The following is an 11,864-nucleotide window of genomic DNA, read 5'->3' on the forward strand; positions in this document are numbered from 1 at the left end:
TACTCCATTGTGTATATGTACCACATCTTCATCCATCTATGATGGACACTTAGGTTGCTTCCATATCTTGGCTATTGTAAATAGTGCTACAATAAACAAAGTAGTGCATATGTCTTTTAGAATCTAGGATCTTGTTTTCTTCAGGTAAATTCTATCCAAGGTGTATTTTTAAATAAGCAAAGAAATCATTGATTTTTCAGATCAGCTATCCTGCTTATAAAATCTGACACAGCTATAGTTGGTCCAATGTCTCATGTCCTGCAGCTACACCAAGCAAACTCCCACTCTTTTTTTTTCAAAACCTATTTCACATATACTAAAATCTAAAACTGGGATAGACTGAAGAACTTGCATTGTGGTACTGGGACTGTCTTGTGTTTCAATCATATTTTTATCTCTCAACTACCAAATTTCTTCTGAGTGGTCTCCCAAAGAGCTGATGGGATATTCTGCTGTACAGATGAATGTGTACCACGAAATTGCAGGCTCAGTATCCTTATAGCATCCCAGGCATCACTGCCAGTCCATGGGGTCCTTTTGACCTACAAACCTCCAATTCCATAACAACTCTGGGAGCTTTTAGATTTTTCTAGAGGTGAAAATCAGAAAGGGCAGGCTAGATGCCTTCTCCAGCCTAAATTATCCCCGAGAAGTACTTGAGATCCTTAGGTGAATTGATTAATTCTGCTTCCTTGTGTTGTGATTAATGTTCTTAACTGCTTGGCTCATGTATGACAAAACAAGAATCTTAGTGGCATCTCTGGCTTAGAGTATTTGGAATACTTTGGGACTCTGGAAGCCAACTCTTCTACTTAGGCGTCCTCAAAATCAGGCTAGGGCCCAGACTAGAGGCCCCCTGAGTTAAATCAAGCTATAGAGAGATGAAGCTTTCCACCTGCCTGGAGGTGACAGGTACTTTGTCTGACTATGGAGTACCTGGATAGAGCACCAGAGTAGGAGGGTTCCTAATGATTTGGCTCTTTCCAACTACAAGTTCAGTGAAAGTGACCAGACATTTGGAGTGTGCCCTGGGGTATGCTGTTTTGATGTACCACTATTTCTTTCAGGTCTTGGGCCTTGGGCTAATTTTTCTGGTTCCCATAATACCACTTCACAGCTAGCCTTCTTAATCTCCCCAACAGAGTGGAGTGCCTGTATTGTCAGTCATTCCCCTATTCATCAGTCTTTAGACTCTCCCTTCTTTTTCTCCTTTTCCAGAGCAAAATGACCTATTAGCATTGGCATTCTGCCGGACATTGATTGCCCAAATGCCAAACAGTGCTTTCTTGGAGGTTCCCATCCCCAAAGCTCTAGCCTGGCATGGTGCTGAGTGCTAAAGTGCACCCTCTGTCGGGCTGGGAACTTTGGAGCTGGCAAGCAGGGGTTCACTGGGGAATCTAGAGAATCAGACACTCCTCTACCCTCCAGAAAAACTACTTTTGGTGGTTACTCAGGTTTAGGACCAGATATGCTGAAATATGCCTTCTAGGGCTCCATGGGTCACATTTCTCAACTGTTAATGCAGAATTTAGGCTGCATTGTATCAGTCAAAGTATTTCAAATCTCAGGTGAATGTCGGAATTTGAAATCCTCTTTTTTTGTCAGATAACTGATGCCAGAGATAAAGTCTCTTGGAAATAAAATTCACACATAGTTGCTGCAGCCACAGAATTGACTGGTATCTGAATCTACCTTTTCTTTACATGATGCCATTGCTTTGTGAAGAATCTTAATTTGTGTTATACTTTTGGAATTAGATTTAATTCAACACCAGCTTTATGCATTTATTTTTAGTCCAGACTGACTCTTTTAAGCACTTCAAGAATGACTTAAATTTGCTGACAGTAGATCTTCCTAGGCAAGCAGATTTCTGTTGTTTGACTCAACTGTACCAGCCTAAGTCAGATAAACATAGTAAAGGAAAGACTAAGTATATTTTGCTTTACATTTTTAGCTTTTCTATCTAGAAGTAGACTGCTGTTACCTCAGCCTGGAATGCCTTTTAACCATCCCCACAGCCCATTTTCTGCTTTTGGCAGTCTTTCATGACCTAGTTCAAATCTCACTTCCTTTGAAAAATATTTATTAAATTTAAGTCCCCCACATTTGCACGGCCACAGCATATCACTTGTCTTAGCTCTGACTTCTACGATGTTTTAGTTTGCTATTTGCATGTCTGTGGTCCCTCTCTAGGTTATAAGCCTTGGCTACAGGAGCCTTTACTTTTTCCATTTTCCCAGTGCTTTAAAGTGAAGATTTCTTTGAAAAACAGTATACAAACAAAAAATAATCATATTGTCTTTAGGTCAGGGAAGACAAAAATAAAACTAACCAATAAATATAAAAGCATCAAGTTGGCATATGACCCATTATAGAATCTTCAGAATCCTGCCCACTTGAAGATAGGTATGCATATCTGCAAATAACCTTTCACCTTACAAGGGTAGAGAATCAGGAAAGGCCATTCAGAAATAGATCAAAAGTTAAAAATATGAGATTCACTTCTGGCTTCTCCTTCTCCCTCACTTTTTATATCCAGTCAATCAACAATACTCATCAATTTTACCTACAAATACCTGTGTAATCCAACAGTAGTGATTCTCAAATCTTAGGAAGCATAAGACTCACCTGGGAAGCCTTGCTAAAACAGAGCTCCATTCCTCTTCACCCACCAGGTTTCTAATTCACTAAGTCTACAGTAGGGCCAGTAATTTGCATTTCTAACAAGTACCCAGGTGAAACTGAAGCAGCTCATCCAAGCAGAACTACTGCTTTAATCTATCCACTCCTCTATGCTTTTAACAAGGTTCACAATTTCTACAAAAGGAAAAGAGCCCCTGGGTTGTGACATAGTAAGATGGCTCGAATAAGGCATAAGAAAAGCTGGGTTTGGTCCTGATCTTGAATGGTTTCCCTTGGAGGCAGTGATTGCCTAAAGCTTTTAAATGATCCTTAACATACAGGAGTGTGTCCTAAAACATTTTGGAGTGGTCCAGAGTGCCTCTGAATACGAACCAGCAGATGAGGTCATGGTAATGAGGGAGTCAGAAGTAGAGGAGGGGGAATGAAAGCTATAATCACTGTCAAAGGGGTATTTTCTATAGACAAGTGAATGAGGCTATTGTACACAAACTCAGTGGTTGCCAAGCATGTGGCCCAATTATTTTGCCTGTATGAGCATGGCACGGAAGGATCTCCTAGAGGACTTGATACACACAAGTTGGTGTTTAGTCTGATGGTAGCACGCAAAAGCCTGGAGAATTGGAACCTAAGAGTTTTTCCAGGTTCCTGCTTTCCAAATCTGGATATGATACAATTAAGTTGAAAAGACCACAAAAGTAAAACACCATCCTTAGAAATAGTACAGTAATTATAACTGATGAAAAGACCAATACAGAAGCCTATCTTGTTCAAAATATTTGCAACAATAATGAGAATTACATGGTGGCCTTGGAAGGCCAGAGGCCCATAATTTAAATCTAGGGGGGTAGCCTCCCAGAGAAACTGCTACCCCTAGTCTATCTATGGCTACCTCTATTTTAAATGTTTGTGAAAATTCAAAAAGTTGTATTGGCCACCCAGATCTAGAGTCTTAAAGGAATGAAAGGCCTGCTTCAATGGCTAGAATGGACGTATGATGAGGTGTTTTGTTCTCTTAGGGGAATGCCATTCACTCTGCCACATAGAAATGGAGATGCACACTCTTTAAATTTCTCAGGTGTGTGAGTGTGGATAAAATCAGAGTTTCTGTGTGGCCAGGATTCTCACCTGGCCCTGGTTGACTAGCTCACTGCACACCTGTGTGCAATACATTGCTGTTGACGCTATATAAAGAGTTCCACCCAGTGCTCTGCACTTGGCACTGTGGCACAGCTGCAAGGCAGCAGGAGAGCAGAGCAGAGGCTGGAGTGGTGGCAGCGCCAAGGACAGAAGCACAGAGGGTGGCTGTGCGGAACGACTGTGCAGAGAGGCCTAGAGGACGGCAGTGTGGGACAGCTGTGCAGTCAGAGAGGCCCAGAGGGTGGCTGTGCAGAGGGGCCCAGAGGCAGAGACTGGCTTACTGCATGCAGACTCACTCTGAGTGAACAGGATTTTAGTGACTCTCCTGTCACCTGGAAATAAAGTTGGGTATAACCCTTTCACCCCAAGAACGTTTTGCTGTCAATTTCTTTGGTCACATTGAATCCATAGCCAACTTGCCTGGGGCTGAAACCCACTGGCAAGACACTGAGAAAACCATTTCGGTGGTTGATCTGAACCCCAGGGAACAAAGCTGGAAAACAGAGGGGCAACAACTGTCACCTGGCCTCCAGGAGCACAGCACTGTATTCTGTGAGCACCACATAAGGCAGATACAGAAGCTCTAAGGCTGCTGCCAATCCTCCACGATAGTCACATCTACTGAACAAGCTCTAGCTAGGCATAGCTGAGGAAGAGTGACCCACAGGAGGCTGCTCATGAAGAAGGGTCTGCAGAAAGAAACAGAAAACTACAAATTAGGCTATCAGAGAGAAGATGAATTCAGCTTATAACAGACACATAATTAGAAACAGGTTGAGAAGCATGGTCTACTTTCTGTTGGGCAAGAGGTTAGAAAATGAGGCTGTGAGGAGGCTGTTTTATGTGGTACTGACTTAGGGGAAAGGAGTGAACAGGTTTTTGGCAGGTGTGATGATCCCTATGCTCGATATCCTGATTTGGCCAGCCCTCTAATGCCTTGGAAAGACTGCACTACACAGTATTTATTTGATCTAGGCCTTCGAAACCTGCAGAGATAGGGACCTGAAAGGCTTGAAATCTTAAGAGACAATCCAAAAAATCGTAGGAGCTATAGATTGGAGCTCCACTAATTCAACAAAGGGTAATTGCGGAAAGTTATCAGAGACCTCAAAGGCTCCATCAAATACCACATTTACATACTGTACTTCTCACCAGGGAGAGGGACTACAAAGTGAAATGATTTGGAATGGGATGGGATGAAACTTTAAAGGTTATACAGTTGTTAGAGAATGTTTATTGTTTTCAGGCACAAGAAATTTTAAAGTGTAGAAGTTAACACAGCAATCACATAACACAAACACAACAGAGAAATATTTATTGAAATATATGCAAGGCACTGACCTAGGTGCTATAAATTCTTAGGGCTTAAGATTTATAGCTTTATCTTACTTTCTCCTTTATAAAATATCTACCAGGAAACAGTTATTAAAATAATCCAAAATACTTAATAGAGTAATAATTATATCACTTCATAAACTAATGCCTTGTTTCTTTTATTTTGGTTTACACATTTCAATACCTATACATACACAACTGCAAACATATAACAAAAATTTGACTATTTTTGTTAAAAGAAGACTATTTTTCGTCTTCAGGTTGTCTGATTTTATCTTGGCAAACATCTTTTTTTTTTAAGTGTGATATTAATGCTGGCACAGACATGATAAATGAGTATCTGGGCAATGTAACCAACAGAGGACTCAAAAACCACATGCTCTTTTATTATACGCTATGTTAAATTGCCTCATCTAGAATATTCATTCCAAGCACTTAATAGAATGCAAATTCATACAAATACCCTTAAGTAAAATTTTCTGTCGTGAATACTTCTAGGTTTCTCTTGGATGCCACTGACACTTCCTTAAACAGGACTTTTGAAAAAAGAAAAAGAATGAGAACATAACTACACATCTGTAATTTACCTTCTGTACTAAAAAGGTGGATTTGCATTAGTTTTATACAATGAACGTTTAATATACAAATTAAGAAACAGAATACAATTGCTTATTGGATTCTAAAAGGCTAATTCTGGAACTATCTTAGTTTCAAGAATCAGAGTCCAATTGACTTGCTATTGTAACAGAGATACAGCATAATTACTTCTTAAAATAAAGTTTAAAAAAAACAGTATTAATGAAAATACAACAGCTTTGTGTTTTTCTCTGTGAAGAGAATTATCCTAATTCTCTAACAATATTCCTTTTGCATTAATGAAACCAAGGATTCCACTTACAGATCTGAAGTTCTTAGAAAAGACAAATCACTGTCCAGGCAATAAACATCATCCCTCTAAGGCAAAGACTTGTGAGAAGGAATGCAAACCTGAACGCCTGAATATGAAAAAAGAGTTCTAATAAAGAATCCAGCTATCCCAGCCTTGGATTTTATAGCTTCATGGAGATTAATCAGAAATCATTTTAAGTATACTTAGGTTTTATTTATTTTCCTAAAAGAAGTAAAACATTTCTCAATTCTATTTTTATTTGAATAGGCACAATGTAAATATAGTGTATTAGTCTGTTTAAATGTTCCTTATTATTTGCAGTGATGTTTCCAAATAATTTTTTCACTCTGAAATAAATATTAGTATCCCCATTTTACAGATGAGGAAATTAAGGTACAGAGAGCTGAAGTGATAAGAAATCAAAAGGGTAGAGGGAACAAAGATGGAATTTAGAGACAAAATAACCAGGAAATAACCAGGGTTTAAATATAGTACAGCCACCCGGGCTGTACTTTTAAGCAAGTTCCTTCATCTGGGTCTGTTTTTCATGGGTAAAACGAGGATAATACCACTTACTTCTCAAATGGTTGATGTAAGGTATAAGCAAAGCTCCTATCAGAAAGGCTAGTACATAGCCATTCAACAAACATTGACTCTCCCATCAACCCACAATCCCATTTTTTTCATCTGCCACAATGGATATGTAATCAATCCACACATGCTGTTGTGAGTAAATGGGACGGACTAACACAGGGTGCACCCAGCAAGTGCAGGGTTCAGACAATTATTCTCTCCCCCAGTATTCCCTACCTTACCCGAGGTCCCAGTTAACTACGTGGCTGAGCCACAGTCAAATCCAAATCTGGTTCCACTATAGAACTGCCTCTGTACACACACATTTTGTTTATGGTAGTACCTTATTGAACTGCAAAAACTAATTCAACCTTGCAGTTTCATCAGTTGTTATTTCAATGTACTCCAGATAAAATCAAATTCATTCCTACAGCAGCTTTACTTTTCAGTAATCACAAAAAAAGTGACTAATATTTCTTGACTTGAAAATATTTTTCAATACGTATTTCTACTGGCATTTCTGCAATATATATTGTTAATATTTTATAAACTGTTATAACTTGAAAAATAGTTTAACATATTCCTTAGGATACTGTATGCTTAAGCACTCCATTTGGAACACTGAGTTCAAAGATACCTGGTAGCCTTTTCATTTTTCCAATTTTCTCCCAATAAAATAAAATAAGGTAGTAAATGTGGTAAATAAATATAGTATGCATAAATGAAACTGATGTGCGAAGAATATGGACCAGATCTGCATTTATGAGGCAATGACCTTCAAAACTGGCAGGGAGCTGTTAACAATGTTCTTGACAGGGGAGCAATTATACTACAACCCTCCTATGTATACTTTCATTTCCCATGATCTACAAATACATTTGCATATCAGAAAGAATAAAAGAATAGTCTGGTAACTGTGGCAACCTTCATTGAGAGGTTATAAGGCATTTTCATTACCTTAATAATCACATCCTAAATGCCAGATCAGTATAACTGCTGCAATATGAAAGACTAAACCAATACTTTGACAGCAATTCCTACAACTGAAATTCACTAAATGTCGCTATTATCATCACTCTAACCCAGTTATACATTTCTGATTCTATAATACCCGAAGTGGTCTCTGATTATCTCAATAAACATGGAAAAGTTTCTAAAATACATATCTTATTTAAAGAAAAATACGATTCACGTTAAGGAAAAGGAGTCCAAATTATCACCCAAGAAATTTAAATATACAGTAACACAATTCCTAAAATATTGGAAATATTGCTTAACCTAATAAGTAGCTCACAGTTCCTTTCCATATTGATTTAAAACACCCCTTGCCCATGTTTGACACATAAGCATGTGTGTGTGCACATGCACTCACATACACACACACTCACACATTATAGAAATGTCCAGGGGGGAAAGTTGCTAAACTCAATTTCTAACTGCTCAATAATGCTATATGCACTAAATATTAATTTCACATAAGATCCTGTCTTTTGTTTTACATTACCTCACATGGCTAAAAACAAAAGTAATTCACAATGGTGGTGCCAAAGAATGACAACATTACATCTACTTACAATTCCCATTTTTTAAATTTCATGCAAGAATCACAATGCACAATCATTTAATACATCTAGACAGTGAACATTACTACAGTATGGTCATGTTACACCAAGCTTAATATTTTTAAATGGCCTGAATTTTTATGACATATTAAATTGTAATATGTAAAATAAGACCAGCAGGAAAATAAATGCAACCATAGTAGGGTCTAGCAAACATATATCCAATAAGTCCTGCTTAACTTAAAAATATTATTTTCCTCAATGGTAATAAAAACTACCCACAACTATAATGCCAATCAACCAACTTCAAATGTTCCACTAACCGAGAAAAATAACTAGTTTTCCTTATACTTTAACACCACAAGGTTATCACTTAGTAGAGTGATGACCTGGTCTCACTTGTACTCTAAACCTTGGCAAAAGTTAATGACCTGTCCCAGAAATTTTATTTCCCCATGTACCCCAAAAGTATTTTTAGGATTCATTTTCTAAATTTTGCAGTGCCCTTAATATGCTTTAAATTTTTAAACAAAAGGATAAAGACTTTAAAAGCTCTAGACAATGTATTCAAATGAAGATGTCAATCAGTATTTCTCCCCCCACCACCAAAAAAACCCCAAAAAACTGTACACGACACATAAAGACACAATAGAAACAAAAGTAGCATGCCACTCATTCAGTAAGGAAATAATACACAAGATCTGTCATATACAAAAATCCTTTCACTTGATTGCTAGCATCTTTATGACTGCTTAATCTGTATTTAAGTGGCCTTAAAAAGAGATTTTGTTCTCTTTCTCTACCCTCATGTGTCGTTGGCAGCAGTCAGTGCTTATGCCCAGAGCTGGCGTTGGGGGGGTGGGAGCAAAGACAAAGTGGAGAGAAAGGCAGAACTGAGCACGAAGTCAGCAGAGAGCAGCTGCTCTCATACACTACCCAGAGTCTTTTTCACACACCGCTATTTTCCGCTATTGAGCATTGTCAGCAAAAAAAATAAATGGTGGTGGGGCTGGGAGGGAGGGGGTTTGCAGGGAGACAAAGAGGGTAGGACCCGCGGCCGACAGTTTTTGTCTGCCACATCTGAGGCAAGAAGCCGCCTCTGGTTTCTTGCTGCAAAGCAAAGGATCAGGTGAGACCCCTCCGGGTCCAACTCAATTTGCTTCTCCAGAAAGAGCAGTTTACGGCAATGAGCGCAGGATCCTTCCGGCTGCTGAACTAACAACGGAGCGTTGTCGATGTTTCCTAGCTCTGACTTTGTAAAGGAGAGAGGGCTGTAACTGCATTCCTGGTAAGGAATACTACTCCTGACGTGCCACACAGCAGTAGTGAAAAAACATTAGAGGTTGTAAAATTCCCTTCAAATATACCAGGTTCCGAAGAAATTCTATGCAGCATTATCTTATTATTGGTTGGTGTTTTTTGTAAGTCACCGATTTTTCTCGCCACCGTCACCCTCAAATCGCTGGGACTTGTTGCTAAATCTTTACCTCACGCCCCCAGAATTGCCCAACACAATAAGATGTGGGGAGCTAAAGGCGGGAGGGGGGACCTAAATCTTTGAAGCCCAGAGGGCTGGGTTCCTTTCAATAGGCCACTCTGCATGGGCTGCGCGTTCAGTTCTACCTTGAGAGACCTGACTCACAAATGCCGGGGCGGGGTGGAGGTGGGGGGTGGGGGCGGATTATGACATACACCATTATCCATCCAACCAAAGAGAGGTAAGAAAGACCGGCCAGCCATCCTTGCCGGCCGGAGAGCCGAAGCCTGCGTCCCCCCGACGGGGCGGCCCGGGTGAGAGCCTCCCGTGCCCGCCTCTCTCCGAACATCCGCGGAAGGCGCTCCCCATCCGGCAGGCTCGAGGAGCCGGGATAGAGCACCCTCGCCTCGGGAGGGGGCAGGGGACGAGTTGGGAGTCCGGAATGTGAGGACTCGCACGAGCGGCGCCGAGAGCGGGGCACCCCCCACCGGATAGGGCTCGGGCGGAGGCGCACTGGACAGGGGCCGTGCGCTGCAGCCAGGGGTGGACAAAGCGCTGGGGTCTGGGGCGACCCCCCGGCGGCGGCCGCGGGCCAAGTTGGCTAGACGCGCGGGACAAGAGGGACCCGCGGGCGGGGCGGCGCGGCACTGACCTGGATGGTGCAGGTGTATTCGCTGTCGTCCAGCAGCCGCACAGTGCAGCTGTATTCGCGCTCCAGGCTCCTGCTGCTGCCGCTCATCAACCTGCTCAGCATCTTCCCGCCCGCCCGCCCCCGAGAGAGACGCGGAGGCGCTGCGGACCCCGGACCAGGCGCCCCTCAGCCGGGCAGCTCCGCGCGGGCCCCGGGCACCTGCACCATCCCCCTAGCCGGGTCTCCGCCGCTGCCTCCTGCTGGTCCGGCTCCTCCTCCTTGTCCTCCTCCTGCTCCACCACCGCCTTCCCCAAGCCCAGAGCTAGCGACCCGCTCTCTCTCCTCAGCGCCCTGCTCCCTGTGCCCAGCTCGTGGGCGGGGCCTTGGCCGGAGGGGGTCCAATGGGGGGTCAGCGCGGCGGAACCGAGTGGCAGAAGGTAGAGCCAATCGAAACAGTGCACTGGAGATGATAGACAGGTTGCGGAAGCAATCACAGGAAAGCAGTAGGACGGAGCCACCCGGGACCAGCCTTCTGGCGTCCCAAACTAGGGGCTCCTCTGTTCTCTGCGGTTCTTATAGGTGCTGTTGCCCTTCTCCCCGGCCAGGTGTGGGAATTCGACTGGACCGAACCCTGCTGCCTGGAATACGTTTAAACTCTGCTTCAGGGGCCAGATCCCACACTCTGCAACACCGCGGTTCCCGCCCTCTCGAGAGCCGGGGCGGTGCGAGATAACAATCCCTGCACCTGCAGAATGCAGGCACCTTCCGCTCCGGGCTGGGCCCCCATCGGCTTCGTATCCCCAAGTCGGCGTGACTGGCCTCTTATGCTCCAGCCTTCTTATTTCGGAGAGCATCTGTTTTACAGGAGCTACTTAAGTAAAAGCTGCAGGGTTCGCTGAGGGTTCCTAAGCACACGGGTTTAACCCCTAGAAAACCCTCCACTTTAACATTCTTTGCCAGCTTCCTTTTATTTTCAGAAGACAAAAGGAAGAGACTGAGGCGTGTCCCTTCCGCAGGTGTGGAGCAAAGGAAGCGATGGTTCCTTTCCTTACACCTTCAGAAGAAGAATTATCGTGTCCTCAGACTTCCTTAGCAAAACACCAGGGGATGTCAGGAAACAAAGAAAAAAATTGTCTCCTGCCATTTGTGACCCGCCCCTTCATCTAAAGACCTCATGTTCTTTATGGAAACTTCACTAAGAGGCATAATATTCTCCTTCAAACATTTCTGATGGAAGGAGAAGTTATAAAAGAATTACATCAACACAAACATTGACGCTGTAATAAATATATTAATTGCAAAATAATGAAATATGCACAATTTCCTATTTTCATTACAGTGTAATTGTTTTATAGGAAAAACACACAAAAAAATAAAACCCTACATTAATGTAGAAAATCATCTGACCTTTAAAGTCTGCTTATTCCCTAGTGTCTTTGAATTGCACTGTTTCTCCGATCTTTTTTTTGCGTGGGACTCTCCCCTGCCCCCTTCGGTTATCACCACCACACCTGAATAGCTCTACTTATTAGTTGCATTCTCCCTTGTGGCATTCAGTCGCCATAGGAGGAGGTCCCTCTTTTCAGTACAATCCAGGAGGAGTTAATAAAGAAAGAA

General features: G+C 42.3%; 1 protein-coding gene across 5 annotated transcripts in view; it reads right to left on the bottom strand.

The window, feature by feature from the left end:
• The window catches only part of FRMD5 (FERM domain containing 5), a 367,767-nt gene extending 357,391 nt beyond the window's left edge, over positions 1-10,376 (bottom strand). For all 5 annotated transcript variants that reach the window (XM_036905377.2, XM_036905376.2, XM_036905373.2 and 2 more), the window contains exon 1: positions 10,269-10,376. In XM_036905377.2, the coding sequence (XP_036761272.2) occupies positions 10,269-10,370 (102 nt within the window). In that variant the 5' untranslated portion in view covers positions 10,371-10,376. The remainder of the gene's footprint in view (positions 1-10,268) is intronic.
• Between the last annotated feature and the right edge of the window lie 1,488 nt (positions 10,377-11,864).

Source organism: Manis pentadactyla, chromosome 11 (genome assembly GCF_030020395.1).
Source record: "Manis pentadactyla isolate mManPen7 chromosome 11, mManPen7.hap1, whole genome shotgun sequence".
Taxonomy (NCBI): Eukaryota; Metazoa; Chordata; class Mammalia; order Pholidota; family Manidae; genus Manis; species Manis pentadactyla.